The sequence below is a fragment of the Eulemur rufifrons genome, chromosome 2, assembly GCF_041146395.1.
Source record: "Eulemur rufifrons isolate Redbay chromosome 2, OSU_ERuf_1, whole genome shotgun sequence".
NCBI classification, from domain to species: Eukaryota; Metazoa; Chordata; class Mammalia; order Primates; family Lemuridae; genus Eulemur; species Eulemur rufifrons.
The window spans coordinates 49,510,074-49,532,494 of NC_090984.1; the positions used below are offsets into that span (position 1 = coordinate 49,510,074).

The 22,421-nt window shown below is 61.2% G+C and overlaps 1 protein-coding gene across 1 annotated transcript in view; it reads left to right on the top strand.

Moving 5' to 3' along the window:
* Positions 1 to 3,834: 3,834 nt before the first annotated feature.
* The window catches only part of SPTBN5 (spectrin beta, non-erythrocytic 5), a 43,859-nt gene continuing 25,272 nt past the window's right edge, over positions 3,835 to 22,421 (top strand). The window contains exons 1-23 of the mRNA XM_069492225.1: positions 3,835 to 3,912; positions 4,064 to 4,205; positions 4,390 to 4,652; positions 4,892 to 5,059; positions 7,761 to 7,877; positions 9,940 to 10,097; positions 10,609 to 10,837; positions 11,661 to 12,292; positions 13,563 to 13,701; positions 13,802 to 14,034; positions 14,292 to 14,445; positions 14,557 to 14,757; positions 14,852 to 15,058; positions 16,434 to 16,634; positions 17,355 to 17,507; positions 17,808 to 17,938; positions 18,123 to 18,362; positions 18,696 to 18,983; positions 19,916 to 20,156; positions 20,325 to 20,464; positions 20,604 to 20,703; positions 21,363 to 21,533; positions 21,991 to 22,155. Of these exons, the coding sequence (XP_069348326.1) occupies positions 3,835 to 3,912; positions 4,064 to 4,205; positions 4,390 to 4,652; positions 4,892 to 5,059; positions 7,761 to 7,877; positions 9,940 to 10,097; positions 10,609 to 10,837; positions 11,661 to 12,292; positions 13,563 to 13,701; positions 13,802 to 14,034; positions 14,292 to 14,445; positions 14,557 to 14,757; positions 14,852 to 15,058; positions 16,434 to 16,634; positions 17,355 to 17,507; positions 17,808 to 17,938; positions 18,123 to 18,362; positions 18,696 to 18,983; positions 19,916 to 20,156; positions 20,325 to 20,464; positions 20,604 to 20,703; positions 21,363 to 21,533; positions 21,991 to 22,155 (4,551 nt within the window). The remainder of the gene's footprint in view (positions 3,913 to 4,063; positions 4,206 to 4,389; positions 4,653 to 4,891; positions 5,060 to 7,760; positions 7,878 to 9,939; positions 10,098 to 10,608; positions 10,838 to 11,660; positions 12,293 to 13,562; positions 13,702 to 13,801; positions 14,035 to 14,291; positions 14,446 to 14,556; positions 14,758 to 14,851; positions 15,059 to 16,433; positions 16,635 to 17,354; positions 17,508 to 17,807; positions 17,939 to 18,122; positions 18,363 to 18,695; positions 18,984 to 19,915; positions 20,157 to 20,324; positions 20,465 to 20,603; positions 20,704 to 21,362; positions 21,534 to 21,990; positions 22,156 to 22,421) is intronic.

Below are 22,421 nucleotides of genomic sequence, written 5' to 3' on the forward strand. Positions count from 1 at the left end.
GGCTCCCCTTGGCTGTGTTGCCCTTCCCATGCCCCCCCAAGTCGCAGAGAACCCCCTGCCCAGAGTGTTTCTCTGTGCCAGGGAGGGTGGAAGTGCCTAAACTCTAGAACCATAAAACTAGCTTAATGCACTCCAGGTTTCCACAGAAGAAAATCTAAGCACCGTGAGGCCCTGCTTTCTACACGGCATATAGCATCACATAGCACGAACCTTGTAGTCTTGAGTTTAGCGAGAAAGTGAAAACCCTAGCCTGTTCCTCCCAAAGTCAACTTCCAAGGTGTCAGCCTGCCCATGAGGTCCTCCTGACCCTCTCTGCAAAGAAATGTTGCACTTAGACTTGTGGAAACTCCCCGGCTCCGTGGGGACACACGCATGTCACACCTGCTTTCGCCTCATGCTCCAGCCCGGCAGCGTCTGTCAGTTCTTTTCTCTCAAGACTCCAAACACACTGCACACTCGGGTGGCCCCGGAGCAGAGTCACTCTTCACAGGGGAGGGCTGTGCATTTAATTCACTTCATTTCCCCAAGGCTGGACCCTGTTCTCTTGCACACTGTCATTATGCAGCAGTGGCATCTTTGGATTTGGGGCTGTGGTTCCTCCCGCAGGATCACAGGCCTTGAGGAGCTGAATTCTGTGTCGTGCGGCTGGGTGTCTGGGCAGGTGACAGCATGTGAGGAGACGCAAAATGCCTCCTCCACCCCCAATCCCTGCCCTCATCACCGGCCCCCAGGAGAGGCCCCGCTGCCCTGGCTGCAGTCCCCTCCCGGGCTCTGCTGGGCCTCCAAGGGCGCCGCCTGTCCGCCACCCCCGGAGGGCACGCGCTGGAGTCCACCGCCCTGGGCCGCTGCTGCCCGGAGCTTGCCACCTCACACGTGCCCAGAGGGCACCCGGGACAAATTGCCGTGAAGAAGAGGAAAGCATCTTACTGCTTGTTCCCTCCATGGGATGTGGCAGAAGAATAACGTTCTTAGGACAGATGACCACTGAGTTTATTCAGGAACATGTGGGCCTAATTTAAGAGTGTATCAGGTTACCTGTCAATTAACCGATGCAGTTAATACACAATGCTTCTATTTTTTTTTTTTTTCCTTTTGTAATCTTAGAAGTGTCAAAAAAAAAAAACAAAAACCGCAGTCTGTTGATGAATAAACTTGTGGAAAAGCACTGCCGATCTCCCATTGGCTCTGGCTTTGCAGTGGCTGTGTGCCAGCCGCCTCGGGGCAAAGTGTGCATCCTTGGATCCAATTTGAAATGAGGTAGAGGAGTTGGGGGGGGGGGCTGTGCCCCCTGACTGCTGCGCCCTCTGGTGGGGGAGGGGAGGCCCCCCAAATGGGGCTGCTCCGGGAGCAAAGCAGCCCTGCAGGCTGCGGGCACAGCGTGGCGGCAGGTGCGCAGACAGGCCCGAGGGAGGCCCAGGCCCCACAGTGGTTGGAAGCCAAGACAGGACGGAGTCATGGAGGTGGGCGCTTCAGGGGCTGGGACGAAGCATTGCCGAGCACTCTCAGGACACTCAGGAAGGGCCCCTGGGTGGCTGGCACCACTTCTGCCTCGTGCCACACCTCACAGGTGTGTCCTGCCCATAGTCGGCATCTGGATTTTTCCCACTGGCACTATCTACATTTTTGGTGATCTAGACCTGGAATTTCCTTTGCAGAGCACTTCCCTTTTCCCACCCTCACTCTGAGCCATGAGGTTTGGGTGAGATAAACCCCAGCCCCTTGGTCACAGATACTGGGTCAGGAACAGACACATGGCCCAGTTCAAGTCTATGAGCACCATGCCCCCCAGACATGTTCCAACTGTTGGGAGAGATGTTCTCTCTTCTCTGAACCATGCAGTGTGAAAGAAGTGAGCCTATTGGTGCTACAATGTAAATGGCATTAAAAGGAGTGTCCAGAGCTGCTGGGCACAGGGGAGGGAGGCCAGTCCGGCAGGAGACACCTTGTGGAGCATGAAGATGAAGGCGGCATTGAGAAAGGCAAAGGAAATCCAGGCCTATGGTGATATCATTTGAGCTGCTGGATCAAGCCTCACCTGAACTCCTAATCCTGCTGGATTTTTCAGTTATGTGGGCCAGTAGATTCCCTTTATATTATTTAAACCAGTTCAACTTGAGATTTGTTTTACTTGCAACATGAATAACCCAAACTTTGTACTGACCAACAGGGTTCTCAGGGGTCCCCAGGGGCTGCAATCAGTCACAGCCAAAGAGGAGCTGGTCCTTGCAGTGTGTGCAGTGGCTTTAGCTGCAGCTGAGATAGAGAGGAAGAAAAGCAGTCCCCCAGCCCCATCCAACAACTGCAAAAACAGCACTCTGTCGAGATCTAGCATGCAGTTCAGCCTGTCCTCTGGTGCCAACATCGCACAAGACACCATGGGCCAAGGGTCTTAAGAGGAAAAACAAGCTCAGTCATCCTTGGGGTAAGGAGGTGGGGGAGGGACCTCCTAGAAGAAGCAGGATTTTAGCTGGGGCTGACAGGATAGGTGAGTGTGGTTGATAGGCAAAGGGGAGAGACATTCTAAACAGAGAAAGCCAATGCCCAGCCTTGGTGCAGGAAAGCCATGCTCCTGTCCAGGAAACAGAGCGTAGACCACAGGGAGCACCCCTAGGGTGAGTGGAGGGAGAGGAGCCTGCTTAGGTAAACTGGGGGGCTGCAAAGGCCTTGTTCCAGCAAGGGCTGACAAGCCTGGTTTTCCTCACAGGCAACGGGGAGTCCTCCCGGGTCGCACGGAGCTGGGCTTCGGGAAGGAACAGCGAGCGGTGGTGGTGCGTGTGGGCTGAGGAGTTAGAGGACCATGCTGAGGCCCTGCAGGGGCACTGAGAGCAGAAGCGTGGGGGTCTGGGGGGCACAGGTGCAGCTGTCAGCGACAGGATCTGAGGCTGCGAGCAAGGAAGGGGTACAGGCTCACCTCAAGCGTCCCGAAGCCAGCCAGTGGCAGGAGGGACCTCGCAGAGAGAGGACAACAGGAGAGGAAGCATCTCTCGCACACAAAGGAGCTGCTCCCCTACCCAAGGCTGCAGCACCTCTTAGCAGGGCCGCTCTGCCCGTCTCGGGTCCCTGGGAGTCAGATGTGACTCATCCGGGCTGGCTCTGGAGGGCAGGCCACGGCTGCCAGGAGCACCTCCCCGGGGAGTGGTGCCTCTCTTCTCAGAGGCTCTGGGGCTGCTGGGTGGACGCACGCACAGACACAGCCCAGCCTGATGGCTGCTACCCTGAGTTTGGCCAGAGAGCCGTGGGAAACCACCAGAATGAGCACTGGCTTTCCCTGTGCGAGCAGTCCAAGGGTGCTCGGGGAGGGAGAGACAGCAGCCCACTGGCTCCCTCTGCACCCGCTGCCTCCACACCTGGGCCACAGCTAGCTCTGTGGCACCCCAGAGCAAACACTGTGACGCTGATTTTGGAGGAGACTCCACAGCCTTTGCAGTTCGGGTCACCCTTTCCTAGGGGGAGCCCCCTGGCTTGAGAGAACGCCCACCCTTCAGCCCGGGCTAAGTAGGCTGCATTTCTGCCAGGCCCTGGAAAGCCCAGCCCCGGGTTTGAGGGTGGCCTCTGTCTCTGGCTGTTCCCTGGGCTGCGGGGGAGAGGAAGATGGCCCAGAACGCTTCCTCCCAGCCACCGCGTGGGTGCTCACAAACAGGCCCCTGTTGGGCGAAGAAGGGCAGCCCCAGGTTGGGAGTGGGTCCACACGCTTCCAACAGAGGCTCTGTCCTTTGGTGCCACTTTCCCAGACCGCAGTGCCCCCACGAGCCGACAAGGCTGTCCCAAGGGCCTCTGTGTCCCGGGCCAGGACCCCCACCTGGAGCTGGGCAAGTCGCTGGGGACTGGCGGTAGATGATGAGGGAGGATGGGCAATGGGCCTGGAGCATTCTTGAGCCACCCCCTCCCAGTCTGCGCCACGCCCTGCGGCAGGTGGGAGGACAATGCAGCCTGTGTGCCGTCACCCCAACTCGCTGGCTCAAGGGGAGGGCTGTGGCGTGGCCCCAGCTCCAGCCTCGGCCTCTCCTGATGTCTCTCCCTCCCTGTGCACCCCTGCTAAATGCCATCTCCGTCTGTCTGTCAGGGCCTCCCCAGGACCCAGACATCACCAAGGGAAGCAGTTTCCCGTTTTCCTGCCACCGGCCCCAGTCAACCCAAGGAGCAGCAGCCAGTCCCTGTGGTTGAGGCACCTGGCGGCAGGGGCTCTGAGAAGAAGAATCTGGAAGGTAGGGTGAGGCAAAGGGGGCCTTGGGCCATTCAACACAGGTTACCAGCCAGGAGCACCAGACCTCACCTGGCTGGGCTCCAAGCCACAACCCCACCAAACGTGGGGACAGTCTGGCAGGGCAGGGCCCCCAGGCCCCTGGCAGAGGGGTCGTCAGTATCCACTGATGACTCCCCGACCTCCAGGCCCCCAGGTGTCCGGGCTTGGGGAGAGATCCAGTGGCCCCTCGTTCCCAAGGGCTGCAGGCCTGATGGTGGGTCAGCCCCCCGGTCCCCAGCAGCCCCTGCAGCGGGAGGCCCGGACACAGAGCTCTGGGTCCCCCGGTCCAGGCCCCACCATGGACTGTGAGTACGAGATGGGCCACGTCCGCAAGCTGCAGGCACGGCACATGCAGATGCAGGAGAAGACTTTCACCAAGTGGATCAACAACATCTTCCAGCACGGCCAGGTGAGCGTAGCGGGGTACACCCCACGGCCCACCCCTATGGTGCCCCCCGCTCTGGCCAGTGGACCTGGGGGACAGGCTGTGGCGTCACCTGCCTGAGGCTTCTCTTGGGCCCACGGCAGAGCTGAGGCCAGAGCTCCTTCCTCCAAAGCCGCTGCTCTGGGCTGCACCTCCCAGGTCCCAGGATGGGGTGGACGGGGAAGGCGGGGCTGACCCTGTACCTTCCCCCAACCCCTCGCTAGGTGGGCATCAGGATCCAGAACCTGTATGCGGAGCTGGCTGATGGCACCCACCTGCTGCGGCTGCTGGAGCTCATCTCAGGGGAGGCCCTGCCACCCCCGAGCCAGGGCCGCCTACGCGTGCACTTCCTGGAGAACAGCAGCCGAGCTCTGGCCTTCCTCAGGGCCAAGGTGAGCCCCGGGGAAAGGGCTTCTGGGTGGTGCCGGGGCGGGCAGCTGGGACAGGCTGGACAACTGGATCATGCTTCCTGGGCTGGGCCGCAGGGCAGAGCAGAGGACCTGAGGCCTGTACAAAGGAGGGGCAGCTGGGGAGCAGGGGTGCAGGAAGTGAAGGCTGCCGCAACTGCACTCCTGACTGGGGGGGCACCCACCGGCCAAGGCAGGAACAAGCAGCACCCCTGCTAGGACTAAAATGCCACTGTCTGTGATAAGAGAGCAGCCCAGAATTCTAAGCAGAAAGGAGCTTAGTGTTCTCTTAACCTCCACATTCCATAAACAAGGGAAGAGAGGCCGAGCATTATTCCCCAGGCAAGATCGATGGTTAACTGGCCGGCAAAGCCCGGAAGTGGGGCCGTGGGAGTCCGGCAGGGAGAGGAAACAAAGGGAAGAGCCCCGGCAGTGGGGGGAGAGGTGCAGGGCCTGCCTTGGAAGAGGAGGGAGAAGAGCCTTAGCAAACAGGAGGGAGCCAGAGTCACCAGAAAGAAAGGGACAGGCCAAAGAGATCGTTGCCAAAAGGAGAAAGAGCTCCAGGGACACAGAGGGACCCTCATGGCCAGTGTCAGGGGCTATGCAGGGTGGGGCAGGGCAAAAGGGGCCCTGAGCAGGGGTCATTTATATTGAGAACCAAGGAAGACCAAGGGCTCTTGGAGATGGCTGTCCCAGGAGGCTGTGACGTAACTGAGCTGGAGCGGGCTGGCCCGAGCCTGACTATGTGTGCCTGTCACTTGTGTCCTGGTATGGAGCCTTCACTCGGCCACCTGGGAGCCTGTGCTGAGGAGAGCCAGGGAGGGAAGAAACCAAAGCAAAGGGCAGGGGAGCGGCGGGAGCCCCAGCACGTGGCAGAGCAGGAACTGGCAGAGCAGGAGCTGCCAGCTGCAGAATGCCAGGCCCTATTTGGTCCCGGGGACAATGACCCTGTGAGCCAGTCATCTCCCCTCCAGGACCTTGGGAAGGGTATGAGCCCCATGGCCTTTCTCAGAGGCATTGCAGCTGTCCCCAAGCTTTGAGATGCAGCATGTCACTGATAGCTGAGAAGGGGACATCCTTGTCTCCAAGGCATATGAGCCAACTGTGGTCAAGGACAGACAAGGGAGTTGGCCCCAAGCACACAGTAAGTGGCAGAATGTGGAATGATGCATTTATGGAGACCTCACCGCTCTGGGCGTTCTATGCCAGGCGCTGGGGCCACAATAAGCAGAGCCCAGACCCTGAGCTCGAGGCACCTGTGCTTTCAACAGGAGACAGGTTAACTGAACCCAGACCAGCAGGGTGCTGGTAAACGTTTAGTGACGGACTATCTGGGGGCAACAAAAGCTCTGGTTTATGGTATTCGCTGATTTCTCCGGTGTCAATACTCCCATCGTGGCTAGTTCAAGCTACCAGCGTGCCATGGCTAAGCGGGAAGCTGGGAGGATTAGCTCTCACCAGCTGCTGGGAGCAGACTCGAACACCGCACCAACCAGAGGCTCCAACTCCACGGCAGGGTGAATGCAGGAGGGACAGCGTGCCAGGGACAGGAGGGAAGAGCCAGACAGAACAAAGTGCCGAGGATGAGCCCCTCCCACAGCCTGGTGGTCGGCTAAGCCAGTTGTCCTCCGGGTCTTGGGAGAGTCTCCTCTCCCTTCCTTTCTTCACTCAGTACTTACGGGTTGATCACCTACCACGTGCCAGACACGCTACCAGGTGCTTGGGATACATCAGGGACAAAACCAAGATCCCTCCCCGAGCAGCAAAAGGGATCAAGTGTGTGTATTTGGGTGGGGGAATGGCCCTCAGGTTTAAATAAGGTGGTCAGGGTGGGCCTCATAGAAAAAGTGACATTTGAGTACAGACTTAGAGGGAGAGGGGGGAGTAGCCGTATGGCACCTGGGGGAATAATACTCGCAGACGGAGGGGCAGCCGGCGCAAAGCCCTAAGGACTGTGCCTAGGAACTCGTGGAACTGTAGGAAGGCCGGGGCCTTGCGGAGCCAGAGGGAAATGGGGGCCAGACCCTGCGGGGCTGTGATGTTTATTCTGTCTCTCTCCTTCTCCCCTTGAGTCCCCTCATCCTCCCCATCCCAGCGTCCCAGCGGCAAGATGGAGGGCAGAGAGTTCTCAACTCTGGTGCACTCAAGAACCACCCAGAGTGTTTGTGCAAATGCAAATTCCTGGGCCCAGGCCCGAGAGACTCTGATTGGGTGGAGCTGGGGAATCTGAATCTTTGACCGGCTGTGTTGGAGCCAGAACACTGATGAAAAGGGCTGAGGTTCGGGTGTGAACCCAGGGACCCAGCCACCCCGGAGACCCCAAGACAGCCTTGGAGGTGGAGGCGGACAGCTGCTGTGGTCTGTCTGGCTCACACACTGCCTGTTAAGACCCCTCATTTCCAACCCCTGTAGCTGAACCACTGACCCTTGCCTGGGTCTACCTGTAGCCCACACACGGGAGTCCTTCCGTTCCAGTGGTCCAGCCCAGGTCACCAGGCTGGGGCTTTGCCCAGGTGGGCACGGGGCCAATAGGCAGGAAGCCTTCACCTTCTCAGCCCTGTCCCCTGCCTGCTTCTCCCTGGGGGAGCTCCAGGCTGGGCAGGATGGACTCCAGGACCTTCCCACCCCGCAGCCAGGCCCCGGGCCCATGGGCTGCACAGCTTAACCCAGCCAACTGTGCCCACAGGTGCCCATACCCCTCATCGGGCCAGAGAACATCGTGGATGGAGACCAGACGCTCATCCTGGGGCTCATCTGGGTCATCATTCTGCGTTTCCAGATTTCCCACATCGCCCTGGACAGGGTATGTCCCAGCCCCAGTACCCAGTGACCCAGCCCAGCCCTGGCCTCTCCCAGCTTTTATGACCCTCACCACAGGCCTGGAAACCACAAAATCAATATTCCCTTTTCACCCACAAAGAACTCAGAACATCAGGGATACTGTAACATGCTAAAGTGGGAACTCGAGCCATGGGCTTCAAACCTGGCCAGGGCAAGTTACCCGCTAGGCACGGAGTCCGGGTGCCTGCCAGGCAGCACCTTCACCCCTGCACGCTGCTCTCTGCTCCTCACCTTCACCCCTGCGCGCTGCTCTCTGCTCCTCACCTTCACCCCTGCGCGCTGCTCTCTGCTCCTCACCTTCACCCCTGCGTGCTGCTCTCTGCTCCTCACCTTCACCCCTGCACACTGCTCTCTGCTCCTCACCTTCACCCCTGCGCGCTGCTCTCTGCTCCTCACCTTCACCCCTGCGCGCTGCTCTCTGCTCCTCACCTTCACCCCTGCGCGCTGCTCTCTGCTCCTCACCTTCACCCCTGCGCGCTGCTCTCTGCTCCTCACCTTCACCCCTGCGCGCTGCTCTCTGCTCCTCACCTTCACCCCTGCGTGCTGCTCTCTGCTCTGCACTGAGGCTCTGTAACTCCCACCACACCGCAGCGCACCACGGGGGCAATGACATGTGCGGGGACTCACAGCTCTGCCGGCTTACAAGGTCCCCGGCATCCTGAAGACCAAAGAGACAGTATGTCCTTCATGGCCTCCATCTTCCTCCATTCTACTTCTTTTCCCCACAACTGGATCAGGAGGAGTACAAAGTCCTTACATTTATCAATTTTCAGTTTCATGGGTTCCCAAATCCCACCAAAAACACAATTCCAGTAGGTTAGGAAAGCCAACCTAGAGAACAAAACCCTATGAAAAGAAGCCACAAATTTGGCACAAATCCAGGAGGACCCTGGAAACTCACGATGTGACCATGAGCCCCAGGAGGGTGGGAGCCCCACCTGCCTGTGTCCCCAGGGCTGAGCACCTATGCGAGGATGGACGGGATAGAATTGCTAGCTCAGCCCTTCTAGGAAGCTGCGCTCACCTCGCCAGGCTCCTCAGCCTGTTTCAGGGGCACCCTGCAGCCGTCCTCTTGGGAGCAGCAGGTGCTTGGTGCCTCCCCTCCGCATCAGCCACCGTCCTCCCTGCTGGCTCTGCTGTCCTGCTGTCCGCAGCCACCTCGGGCCCTGCTCCCCGATGACTCAGAGTGTTCGGCCCAGGCTGGCCCCGCTCCCTCGCCTGCCCCCAGCACGAGGTCCCTCTCCTGCTCCCTCCTCCCTGCTTGGGCTGCAGAGGAACTGCTGGCGAGGGGAGCACACAGGAGAGAACGGGGACAATGGGGGGAGGGCGACAGGGACTGGGAAAGGAGTCTGAGAAGGGAGGAAAAGAAGCCCAGGGTGGAAGAGAGACGGGAAGGGGGCAGGCAGAAGCCAGGAGTAGCAGAACACAGACACCTTCAACAGGAGGGACGTCAGGGTGGCAGGGGATGGAGACCCACGGCAGCTGAGTCACTGCCCAGCCGAGGCACCCACAAGGCACTCAGCACGGCAGGAGGTGGCCCATCGGATGTTCCTGGGTCCAGGCCAGCCCCCCTTGCCAGCTAGGGGATCCTGGGCAGCTTCCTAGCCTTTCTTACCACACCTTGTCCGCTGTCCATAGGACATAAATACTAACAGCGCCTACTTCATAGGGCTGTGAGGGGCTGGCAGGTGACAGGAACTGGTCTAAACGAGGCCCAACTTCAATGGCTCAAACATGGGAGCTATTGCTGTCACCGGCTGTGACGCAAAGCCAGCTGCCCTGCAGTGATGACTTTTAGGTGCCCCACTTCTTTGAAAGGACAGTGGTGCTCTCTCACCCCCGATCCCTGCCCACCACAGATGAAGTGGGTAGAACCAGATGCTCTGAAGACAGAAGAGTCAGCACCGGCCCCCATGTGGGCAGGAGCAGGACCCTGGCCGTGCCTGTCTGCCTCTCCGCAGCCTGCAGGCTCTGCTGCTCCCCACCCCGTCCCCGCATGGTGACCCTGTGCCCTCCCCCGCCAGGAGGAGTTCGGGGCCAGTGCAGCCCTGCTATCCGCCAAGGAAGCGCTGCTGGTCTGGTGCCAGCGGCAGACAGCCCGCTACAGCAACGTGAACATCATCGACTTCTCCCGCAGCTGGAGCGACGGGCTGGGCTTTAACGCCCTCGTCCACGCCCACAGGTGTGACCCGGCCAGGCCCGCTCGGGAGGCTCCACCCCTGAGCCCAGAGCTCCAGGGGCTGAGTCCTCAACCTGCCCAGTGTCCCACAAACTCTGCCCCTGGGCCCTGATGGAGGAGGAAAGTGGGCACAGAAGTAGAGGGAGGGTGGCTGAGTCCCTGGCCTGGGTCAGCCCCTCCCTTTCCTAGCAAATGCCATGGGATTGGCCAGGTGCCTTTGCCCGCGGCCTTCCCCACTGTCCGTGCCCCTCAGTTCTACTCAGTCTTCACCCTGGCAAGTACCTGCTCTTTGGAGCTTCTCCCCCTCCACCAGCCTGGCCCCTGTGCCAAATTAACCCTCCTCTTTCTCCATCGGCGTCCTGTGCCTTCAGCCAGGGTCTCAGATAACTGTCAGGGAAACCGAATTCACCGTAAGGTGTGACTGACCAGTAGAAGTACAGGTGCATTTAAAAATCTACCTAAACCAAAGCTGTCGATCCGGGCTGGTGAGGAGCCCTTCCTGCTCTCTGTCCAGGCCAGACCTGTTGGACTACAGCTCCCTGAGTCCAGACCGGCCGCTGCACAACCTCGCCCTTGCTTTCCACGTGGCCGAGCGGGAGCTGGGCATTGCTCAGCTGCTAGACCCCGAGGACGTGGCGGCCCCGCAGGCCGACGAGCGCTCCATCATGACCTACGTCTCCCTCTGCTACCACTGCTTCTCCCGCCTGCAGCGCGGGCAGACCATCCAGAGGAGACTCGCTAAGGTGGGTGACGTAGGGAAGCCACGGACAGGCGACCGTGGCACTGAGCAGAGGTGACGTGAGCGTGGGCTCCACAGTCAGGCAGGCCTGGGTTTCAAGCCTGCCCCTGCCACTTACTAACCGTGTGGCCTTGGCACTTCGCTGTGCTCCCTTTGTAGCGTGGAGCTGATCATACCTGGATCATAGAAGCCGTTGTGAGTGTTCAAGGGCGCACAGGTGAAGTGCCCAGCACGGCTTCCGGCATATAAGCGAAGCCAGGGGAGGAATGTCCCTTCCTGTCCCTGCCTGTTCCCCTCTACTCTCAGGCTGTTAAGCGCCTGATGGGATTAAGAAGCTTAGAGAGCCGGGAGTCTGCAAGGACAGACACAGAAGAGCCTCTGCTGGGCGGACGCTACGCTGATCCATGTTTGGGGGCGGGTTTCTTACCCTCTGGACACGATGGCAGAGGCTGAGGCCTGGGCAGGCTGTTCTCAGGGTTGGTGTCTCAGTTGGTGGGGGCTGGGGGGATGGCACAGACCAGGGGCTCTGAGCTGCTTTCGCAGAGTGGGGAGCTCAGGGAAGGGAAACAGGCCCTTAAACCCAGCGGAGAGTCCAAGTGGGGTAGGATAACAGGAGGAAAGCAGGACAGTCTCATCCCCCAGTCATGGAGAGGAAGCCCCATGCTTCTCCGGGGCTTGGGTGCCAGCACTTCAGTGCCTCCTCAGTGGAGGGCAGGAGCTGCAGCCCGCCTGCAATCCTGGCCAGCACTTGGCGTCCAGAGGGGAGCGCCTCCATCCCGGGGCCTGCCCCAGATGCCACCCTGACCCCTGCCCATGCCTTCCACCAGATCCTGCTTCAGCTCCAGGAGACAGAGGCGCTGCAGACTCAGTACGAGCAGCTGGTGGCCGACCTGCTACGCTGGATTGCAGAGAAGCAGGTGCAGCTGGAGGCACAGGATTTCCCAGACACGCTGCCTGCAGTGCGCCAGCTACTGGTGGCCTTTGCCTCCTTCCGCACCCAGGAGAAGCCACCTCGGCTGCAGCAGCGAGGGACCGCAGAGGCCCTGCTCTTCCGGCTGCAGACAGCGCTCCGAGCCCAGAACCGCAGGCCCTTCCTGCCTCCTGAGGGCCTGAGCCCAGTGGAGCTGTCTCAGCGCTGGGCAGGGCTGGAGCGGGCAGAGGCCACACGGAGCCAGGCCCTGCAGCACAGGCTACTGCAGCTGGAGCGGCTGGAAACCCTGGCCCGTCGCTTCCAGCGCAAGGCAGCCCTCCGGGAGAGCTTCCTAAAGGATGCAGAGCAGGTGCTGGAGCAGGCCAGAGCCCCCCCAGCCAGCCCAGCCACAGTGGAGGCGGCCATCCAGAGGCTGGGCATGCTGGAGGCCGGCATCCTGCCCCAGGAGGGGCGCTTCCAGGCCCTGGCTGAGATTGCAGACATCCTCCAGCAGGAGCAGTACCACAGCTGGGCAGATGTGGCCCGCAGGTGAGCTGGAGCATGTGAACTGTCCCCACAAGCTTAGGCTTTCCCACCACACCCCATGCTTACAGGTGCCCCCTTCTGGCCCCAGAAGAGAAAGGTGATTTGTGGGTTCAGGGCTCCCTCTAGGAAGATCTATCTCCCAGTGACACTTGAAATTCCACCACCGGTCATTCATCCCTTTTGATAAAGCACTGTCCTTTCTAGGTAGCCGCTGGGTGACTCATTCACTAAACAAACATTTAGAGTATCTACTACGTCCATGCACTGTTCTAGGTGCTGGAGATTTAGCAGGGGAGAGCAAACAAATCCCTCCCCTCGTGAAGCTTACACACTACTAAGGAAAGCAGACAAGGAAAGGAAAATATATAAGAGATAGTGATAAAAAATAATAAAGCAGGATAGGGGGATAGAGGTGCCACAGTGGCAGGGGAGGGCGATTGATCAGGTGGCCACCTTCCAGTGGCTGGGAAGTTGACTGTTAAGTAAAGACCAGAAGGAAGTAAGGGGCCGGTCGTGTCGATGTTGGGGACAGAGGATTCTAGGCAGAGGGAAGAGCAAGTGCAGTGCCCCAAGGTGGACACACGCTATTTTGAAAAACAGTATGGAGACCAGTGTTGGCCAAAGTGAACGAGTAGCAGGGAATGAGACCAGGGAGGTACAGGGGTGAGGCGCAGGGGCAGAGGTCATGCTGGGCCTTGCAGGGCACAGTAGAGACTTGGTTTTTACTCAAATGGGCAATCACTGGGGTGTTGAGCAAAGGAGCGACACAGTCTGACTTTTGTTTTGTGACAATCGCCTGGATGCCGTGTTGGGAGTAGATTGAGGCGACACAGGCAGAAGCAGAGAGAGCCACTATGAAGCCATGCCAGGATAGAGAGGCAGTGGAGGTGGGGTTCTGGATAGACTTCGAAGGTAGCTCCAAATGGGATGTGCAGACAGATCAGATGTGGGTGTGAGAAAGTGAGTTACCAAGATTTTCATCCGGGCACATGAAAGGATGGGGTTTTCATTAACAGAGATGGGGACTAGACGGTAGAGAGGCCCTAAAGGCCTAAACCTTCCAGGCCCTCCTTCTGGCTTCTCTGCCTGTGTCCAAGGGCAGGACACACTGCCCCAACCACCCCATGCCAGATGCTCACAGCATCCACAGACCCTGCCCCCAGCCACAGAGGTCGGACTCCTCCATGGCCAAGCCCCACCACTGGCCAGGAAGCCCAAGGTAGCTTCCCCACCCCAGCCCAGTGGAGACCTCCCTTATTCTCATGTCCTCCAGGCAAGGAGAGATGGCCCTGCGCTGGCAGAGGCTCCTTCAGCGCCTACAGGGACAGAGGAAGCAGGTGGCAGGCATGCAGGCTGTGCTGAGCCTGCTGCAAGAGGTGGAGGCTGCCTCTGACCAGCTCAAGGAGCTACAGGTGGGCACTGGACCAGCAGACCTTCAGAAGACCCAGCAGGGCAGGGGTCTTTCCCCAGCACTGAGTGCTGGGACTGCAATGACTACTTGTCTCTGGCCAGGTGCTGGCCAGCTCCACCGCCTGTGGGCAGCAGCTGGCAGAGACAGTGGAGCTGCTGCAGAGGCATGACCTGCTGGAGGCCCAGGTCTCAGCCCACGGAGCCCACGTGAGCCACCTTGTCCACCAGACCACAGAGCTGGACTCCTCCCTGGGCACCGGTGTGGTGGTGCTGCAAGCCAAGGCCACGGCTCTGGCCCAGCTCCACCAGCGCCTGGGGGCTCTTGTCAGAGCGCGGTAAGAGCCCACCCCAAGTCCTCCACCGTCTCCAGAACTTTTCTGTAGCTCAAATTCTCTCCTGCCCAGGTGAAAATATGAGAATACTGCCGGCCTGGCAGCTTTGTCTACAGAACTCTTACCCCCGAGCCTTTGTCTCACCTATTGAGTCACCCAGGGAAAGGAAAATCCCGAGGGGAGTGTCTGACCCGGGTGGGGAACCCCCTCCCCATGCCCTGCGACTCCCCAACCCCTCGCTGGCCCTTGCTGGCCCCCAGGCGGGTGCTACTGGAGCAGACCCTGCAGCGGGCAGAGTTCCTGCACAGCTGTGAGGAGGAGGACGCCTGGCTGCGGGAGCGCACGCGGCTGGTGGACAACGCAGCCCTGGGCCGGGACCTCAGCCAGATGGCAAACGCCCTGCAGAAACACAAGGTGTCCGCTCCCCTCGCGCCCTGCGGCCGCCAGCTCCCTGCCGATCCTCTGGGGCCCCCAGCCCCCTCCGCGTGTCTCCCTTAACTGAGCCCCCTGCTCTGCCCCTCCCAGGCCTTGGACGCCGAGCTCCACCGCCACCAGGCTGTGTGCGCGGAACTCGTGCGGAGGGGGCGCGACCTCGGCGCCCGCGGGTCCCCGACGCAGCGGGATCTCGGGGAACGGGCGGAGGCGGTGCAGGGCGCGTGGCAGCTTCTGCGGACCCGGGTGGCGTGGCGAGGCGCGAGGCTGCAGACAGCCCTGCTGGTCCGGCAGGTAGCAGGGTCGAGCGGGCAGCCGGGCGGGCGGGGGCGAGGCATGCAGGCACCTGCGGACTCTCCGCCCCGCCCCTGCTCCCCTCCCCCTGCAGTACTTGGCCGACGCTGCAGAAGCGACCTTGTGGCTGCGCGAGCAGCGCTCTTCGCTGGAGAGCCCGTCTTGCGGGCAGGACCAGGCGGCCGCCGAGGCCCTGCTGCGACGCCACGAGCGGCTGGAGCGCGCTGTGCGGGCCTTCGCCTCCGAGCTGCGGGGACTGGACGAGCAGGCGCGGGCGGCCGCGGCCCGGGCGTCGCTCACGGTGCGGGCGGGAACCGGGAAGGGACTCAGACTCTGAGCGCCTCCGAGACCCATGCGGGTGTGGTCTCTGCTCGTCGCCTTGTCCCCCATGCTCCCCCGCTGCCGCCAGACCACACAGAGGGCAGAAATGGGAGGGTCGGGCCGGGCGCGGTGGCTCACGCCTGCAATCCTAGCAGTCTGAGAGGCCGAGGTGGGAGGATCGCTTGAGGTCAGGAGTTGGAGACCAGCCTCAGCAAGAGCGATACCCCATCTCTACTAAAAATAGAAAAAATTAGCGGGGCAACTAAAAATAGAATTAGCCAACGGGGCAACTAAAAATAGAATTAGCCTGGCGTGGTGGCTAAAAATGGAAAGAATTAGCCTGGTGTGGGGTGCGTGCCTGTAGTCCCAGCTACTCGGGAGGCTGAGGCAGGAGGATCGCTTGAGCCCAGGAGTTTGAGGTTGCTGTGAGCTAGGCTGACACCGCAGCACTCTAGCCTGGGCAGCGACAGAGCAAGACTCTTTCTCAAAAACAAACAAAAACGGAAGACTCTTTGTGGCTCCTGCCTTGGGAATCCTGGCCTTCCCCTGGGTTGGGGTGTCCCCTCCTGCAGTCCTGAGAGTCATCTCACCTGCTGACCCAGCCCAGAACCTGCTGACCCAGCCCAGAAGTAGTGGAATCCTGTCTGCCCACGCGAATCAAGGTCATCTCGGTAGAGCCTGGCTTGGCTCACTTTGCCCAACACAGTTGCAGAACATTAAGCAGGTTCCTCCAGGAATGTCCCCTTTACTTTCACCACCAAGCCCAAAGTGACCCTTAATCTGCATTTGACTCTCTCTCTCTTGACTTAGCTCTTGCCGGTTTGGGCGGCCTAATCACAGCACCAGACTGCTTTCTTTTTTTTTTTTTTTTGTTTTATTTCATCTTGTTATGGGGGATACAGAATTGCAGGTTGCATACGTTGCTCCTGTACCACCTTTCCCCCCAAGTCAGAGCTCCAGGCGTGTCTGTTCCCCAGGTCGTGCGCATTGCACCCATCATGTAGGTATATATCCCTCCAGACTACTTTCTAAAACCCCTTCCTCAGTTCATCGAGCCCCCAGTCCTGACAAGCACATGGGTGGTAGGCAGTTGGATCCAGCCCCGGGGAGGGTTTGCAGCCCCCTTTCAAGAAGCTGCGTGTGTGGCTGCAGATGTGGAAATCAAAGCCCTCAGACCCCGTGCTCACGTTGGCTCCTCTGCCCTCATCCCTAAGGAGGCCCTGTCTCCGCGCAGCCATGCCCTGTGTACACTCTGAGCTGCCGAGCAGGTCCTGCAGATCTCAGGAGGCAGCCTGGCCGAGCTGCTGCTGCTTGGCGGGAAGCCCCTCTAGACACGCTTCCCTCTGTCCGCACAGGTGATGTCTGCCCTAAGCCCTCCCGGAGAAAGCCTCAGGAACCCAGGGGCCTGGAGTGAGGCTTTCTGTCACTCTGGCCCCAGCATCACCTGGAAGATGGCCCTCCCCGCTGAGCTTGACCCTGACCTTGATGCCAACACCATACTCCAAACACAGGACTGCTTGAGCCAGGACTATGAAGGGCTGCGGGCCCTGGCAGAGGTAGTACTCCTTGTTCAAGAAATGTTTATTGCGCACCTACCCCATGCTAGACCCTGTGGCACAATCTCAGAGGACACAGCAGTGACTGACATGCTCCCTGCCCTCAAGGAGCTTTCATCATGGCCGAGGAGACATCCGACAAGTCATTAGGTGGATGCGGCTGTGAGGGGAGCCCAGGTCCAGCTGGGGGTCAGGGGAGGCACCTCTGGGGAAAGGACATTTAAGCTGAGACTTGAACTCTGAGAAGCAGAGAGCAGGTACAGCCAGAGGTGCTGGCCAGGACCTGTGCAAAGGCAGGAAGGAGGCCAGTGGAGGGAGCAAAGGCCCAGGTGCCTGGAGCACAGAGGCTGGGGAGGCAGTGGCCAGAGGAGAGCCGGAGGCAGGTGGGGCTCAGCCAGACAGAGCCAAGGCACACAGGAGAAGTGTGGATTTTACCTACGAGCAGGGCTGGCACGGAGGGGTTCAAGCAGGGCAAGACCAGATGAAGGTGCACTCTGCCAGGGCCCTTTACGCTGACGCTAAGCTCTCACCAGCTCCGTCCAGTGGGTGCTGAGAGGACTCCGAGCGAGGATGTGGGGCCCAGCCGTGGGGCAGGGACTCCCTCTGAACCTGACCCTGGGCTCTGCTGGTGGGCTGCCATGGGGAGGAGCGCCCCCTCGGCCTGCTCTCGGGCCCTGGGGTGGACCCTGACCCTCACCCAGCCTGGGCCGCCTCTCCTAGCTCCGCAGGGCCCGCTTGGAGGAGACGGTGGCCCTGTTTGGCTTCTATAGCTCCTGTGGGGAGCTGCAGTCGTGGCTGGAGAAGCAGACGGCGCTGTTGCAAACACTGCAGCCCCAGGCCGACACCCTGGAGGTCGTGCAGCTCAAATATGAGGTACAGCCCCTGGAAGCTGAGGGGGTCTCAGATGCTTGGCCCCTCCTCGCCTGGCTCCTGCCTCCCTATCCTTCACCGCTGTGCTCGGTTCTCCATCTTAATGATGGTCCTGTCTGGGGGAGGCGAGCTTGAATTTTGAGGCCCTTCCCGGCCCTTAAAGGACTCGGATGGCTGTCCTTCCAGAGGCAGGCAGCGCGGGCATCCCTGCAGCAGAGAGCACGTCTGAGGTCCTTCATAGTCTTGAGGGGAGGTGGGAAGCAGGAAAAGCCCCCCAGAGGCCTGGGGCCTCCTTTTCCCCAGTACTTCCTCAGGGCCCTGGCTGTGGGGAGGGGCCGCTGGGCTGAGATCAGCAGCTCTGCTGAGCAACTGAAGCAGAGATGTCCTGGGGACGCCACAAAAATCCAGCGGCAACAGGAGGAACTGAGCGGCAGGTGAGAATGGGGGCAGTACAGGGTGCGGGTGGATGCAGAGGAGAGGCGGGACGTGTCAGAGATGGGGAGGTGAGGGCAGGGGACAGCCAGCCTGGCAGCTTCTGTCATGGGAGGCTCTGGCCAAGGCTCCAGGGTCATGGGGAGGTGTCCCTGTGATGGAGACACCCCTGTGCCCTCTGCCCAGGTGGGGGCAGCTGGAGGCCCTGAAGGAGGAGAGGGCCATGCAGCTGGCACGCGGCGTGGAGCTGTGCAGTGTTCTGCAGCAGTGTGGACCCACACGGGCCCAGCTGCAAGACGTGATACTCCGGCTGGAGGCCCTGCAGCCGGGGGGCTCAGAGGACACCCACCGCACCCTGCACCTGGCCCAGCAGAGGATCCTGGTGCTGGAGAGGCAGATCCACAGCCTGCAGAGGGTGGCCGTAAAGTAGGGACGGTTGAGCACAGTGACGGTGCACCAGGAGGCAGTGCGGGGAGAGGGGAGGCTGAGCAGGGTGATGGAGTGAGGAAGGGGAAGGGAACTGGGCTGGGGAGAGGATGGGCAGGATGTGCTGTCAGAAGGGCTCAGGCAAAGGTGGCGGTCAGCGTGAGAAGACGCCCAGGGAAAGGAAGGACCACGTGTTCTCACTGTTCCTAGGTCCAGGGAGGGGTGGACATTGAGGGTCCCATTGTTCCCAGGGAGCACAGGCCTGGGCAGGGAACACGTGGGGCACGGGGCCCAGGGCAGGCCACCAACCGCACAGTGGGCCTTGTCTCCCAGGGCCGAGGAGCCAGGCCCCGCAGAGAGCCGGCCCCTGCACGAACAGGTGGAGACCCTGCAGGGGCTGCTGAAGCGAGCACAGGGACGAGTGGCCCAACGGGCCCAGGTCCAGGCCGAGGCTCGGGCCTGGCAAAGCATCCTGCATGAGAGTCGGCAACTGCGGCTGTGGGCGGAGGGCGTCCAGGCTCAGCTGCGCAGTAAGGAGGAGCCGGTGGACGTGGCCTCGGCCCAGCGGCTGCTGTGGGAGCACCAGGACCTGCGGGAGGAGATCTGCCTGCAGCAGGAGAGGTCAGGACGGGGGGTGGGGGGGGGGGCGGACAGAGTGCACGTGGCGCTGGGCAAGGCCTGAGGGGATCGGGCCCAGACAGGGCCTGGCAGAGAGCAGTGTGGTCGCCCAGGGCAGTGGCCCAGGCTGGTGTCCGGCATGGTGCTTGAGGCAAATTTATAAGGCAGGGACCTAACTTAGGACGGGGTCAGGCAGCCCGTACAGTTCAGGGGGGGACCCAGGCTGTTGAACTGCAGGGGAGGCCCTCTCCGGGCCTGGCCAGACCCGATGCCTCAGCCAGGGAGCCCAGCCTCCCCCACCACTCTGGGTAAGGCAGACAGCCTTGGAGTCCCAGGGCTCGGGACCCGCCCGTGGGACTACATACCCACCTCCTCAGTATGGCGATGCGTCCTCCTGCAGGGACGATGTCACGGCCTGAGAGGCCACCTGTGTGCCCTGCCTGAGGGAGTTTGACGGGTGGCCAGGCAGTGGGCACTGAAACCCGTCCTGCCCCCTGCTTGCCACACTGCACTGCCTGGCTCAGGCTGCAGCAGCTCAGAGGAAGTTGTTCCCATGCTGTGTGGCTGCACCCAGGTGAAAGGGTCGCCTTTTTGAAACGTTCAAAGGCTCCGTGTGGGCTTGCAGTGGCCCTGAGCGATTTCTCTCTGGGCGTTGTGCTGCGCTTGCCTGGGTACTGGCCACTGGTGGTCCACGCCTGCAGAGTGGCCAGCCGGGAACTGAGCGTGAGAACTCTCAGTCTAAGCACTGTGCTGGGCCTGTTACACTCACTCAATGGTTCATTCGTGGGCCAGGGCACAGCTGTCTTATGGGACAAATGGACCATTCATTACCTTCGCATCAGAGCTCCCAGAGGAGAGAGCCCTGCCTGCGTGAGGGGCAGGAGGCTGGTGAGGGGAGCCAGAGGGGTCTGACCCTCGGCCTGTGTCCTGGTCAGGCTGCAGCAGCTGGAGGCTCAGAGCCAGCCCGTGGCAGCCCTGGACTCCCCAGACACCCGAGAGGTGGCCGGTGCTCTGAGGCTGCTGGGCCAGCAAGGCCGGGAGCTGCAGGCTGCGTGGGAGCAGAGGCAGCGGCGGCTGCAGGAGGGGTTGGAGCTGCAGAGGTTTGGCCGAGAAGTGGATGGTTTCACTGCCACCTGTGCCAACCACAGGGCCTTCCTTGACCTGGACAACCTCGGGGTATGGAGCCGGGAGACATGGAGCTGGGGTGTTGCTCTCCCATCCCTGGAGGGAGTGGATCCCCTTGGGTCCAGAAGCCAGGCTGGGCAGGAGGCTCCTGGGGCAGTGGGGGATGAGATGGTGCTGAAGTCATCCTCCCAGGCGTGACCTCAGGTCTCTGCACCCCAGGAGGACGTGCAGGAAGCCCAGAGCCTGCTGCAGCAGCACCGGGAGTTTGGGCAGCTCCTGGGCACCCTGGGCCCTCGGACAGAAGCTCTGCAGGCACGTGGCGAGAAGCTGGTTCAGAGCCGGCACCCTGCTGCACACAAGTGAGCCCAGCCCCAGTCTGCAGCGCCTGAGGCCCTGTCCTCCTCGGCCTGCACAGGCTGCTGCCCCAGGCTGGCGGTGGGGAGGGCAGAGTGGAGCCCTCCCCCGCACCCTCCCCACTCCGCTCTGCCCGCCCTGTAGGATCAGAGAGCAGCTGCAGGGTGTCCAGGCGCAGTGGCCCAGGCTCCAGGAGAGGAGTGAGCAGAGGAGGCGGCAGCTGCTGGCTTCCCTCCAGCTCCAGGTGTGGGCCGGGCCGGTGCAGGGGCAGGAGGCCTCTCTGAGAGGGAGGCCTAAGGGTCCCCTCTGCACCAGTGACTGTGAGACCCTAGGGAGCATCTCGCAGTTTGCAGCACTTTCCCACAACCTCTCCTGTGAGCCAGGCATCCTGGGCCAGGCCTTTCCTGATTAGGAAAACAGGCTGTGTCCACGCCACAGTCAGAGACAGAGCTGGGCCTAAAGCGCAGGCCTCCTGGCTGACCCCGCACGCTCCCTCATCCCACTGCCCCCTGCCCCCAGCATCTCATGCTGCACTTTAGGATCTTGTGTGGTCACAGGCGCAGCTGCAGACCTTGCCTCTGCCCAGTCTTTGTTCAGCCCCCAGAGTGGCTCAGGGCCGGGCCAGGCCCCAGGCCTCCCAGAGCTGCAGCCCATTTGGAGAGATGTGGCCGTATGTGATCTGATGTGGGCTGGAGGACCTGAAGGCATTCCTCCTCTCTAGGCACAGTGTCCCTGTCCCCATTTACCCCATGTAACCTCAAGCTCCACCTCTCTTGCACCCCAGGATTGGCTCAGGTCCCGCTTTTCCCAGGGGGGTCCCTGAGACCCCTCTCCCTAGAGGTAGGTCCTTGCACCAGCCCTTGCCCCTGGACTGAGACCCCCCTGTCTCCTGGTTCTTGGCAGGAGTGGAAGCGGGATGTGGCGGAGCTGGTGCTGTGGCTGGAGGGGAAGGGGCTGACGGCAGCGGAGGAGCCCTCCCAAGCACCCAGCAACATCCTGCAGAAACTCAGGCGGCATGAAGCAGCCAAGAGCGAGCTACTGGCCAACCGTGGACACGTGGAGCATCTGCAGCAGGTGGGGACATGGGACAGAGGGGGCAGGGCCTCCTCATCTTCAAATCCCCAACCCACGCTCCGCCACCTGTTTTCCTGGATCACGGTTACTGAAGGAAGGATTGACCTCAGTTACCACGGGGCTAGGGTCCCCCGCTGCCTCCTCCCCTGCGCCGGCACCCCCTTGCCTTGGCACCTTCCCCTGCAGCTCTCCAGGGCAAGTCCCAGAACCTGCCACCTCCGCCAGAATGAAGCTCTTCCCACCCACCAACCCAGTGCCTCTACTTGCGGGACTTGGGGAAAAGCCCTCCTACCTCTGCCCACAGTTTGGGGGCCACATGAACGGCTTGAGTCCAGGCAGCCTGGGAAATGTGGCTTGTGGCCAGCCATCCCTGACCTCTGCCACCTGGGTGCAGCCTTCTGTGGCCACTCATGGTCCACAGCTCAGCAAAACTCCTGGGCCTTTGTCTCCACTCCAGGTTGGGCGACAGCTGCTGGGCAGCATGCCCCACGCCCAAGAGGACATAGGGTCCAGGCTGCAGGGCCTGAGCAGCAAGTGGGAAGAGCTGAACCGCAAGATGGCAGAGTGTGGGGACAAGCTCCGGCAGGAGAGACAGCAGGAGCAGCTCCTGAGGCAGCTGCAGGTGGGCTGGAGAGAGGGCCAGGGCACAGGAGGGAGGCTGAGGCTGGGCTGGGCTGGGACTGGGCGGGTGGAAAGGGGAGGGGAGGGGTCTGGGTGTTCTGCTAACTGCAGAGTGGCCCCATCAAGTCCTGCAGCCTCTGGAGGTCCCTGGCCTATGCCGAGTTGAACGTGGCTTCACCCGCCAAGGGGCCAACACAGGAGCGTCTCCCGTGTGCCCAGTGTTGGTCAGCACAGCTTGAGTCCCCTGGGGAGGAAGAAGCATGAGGG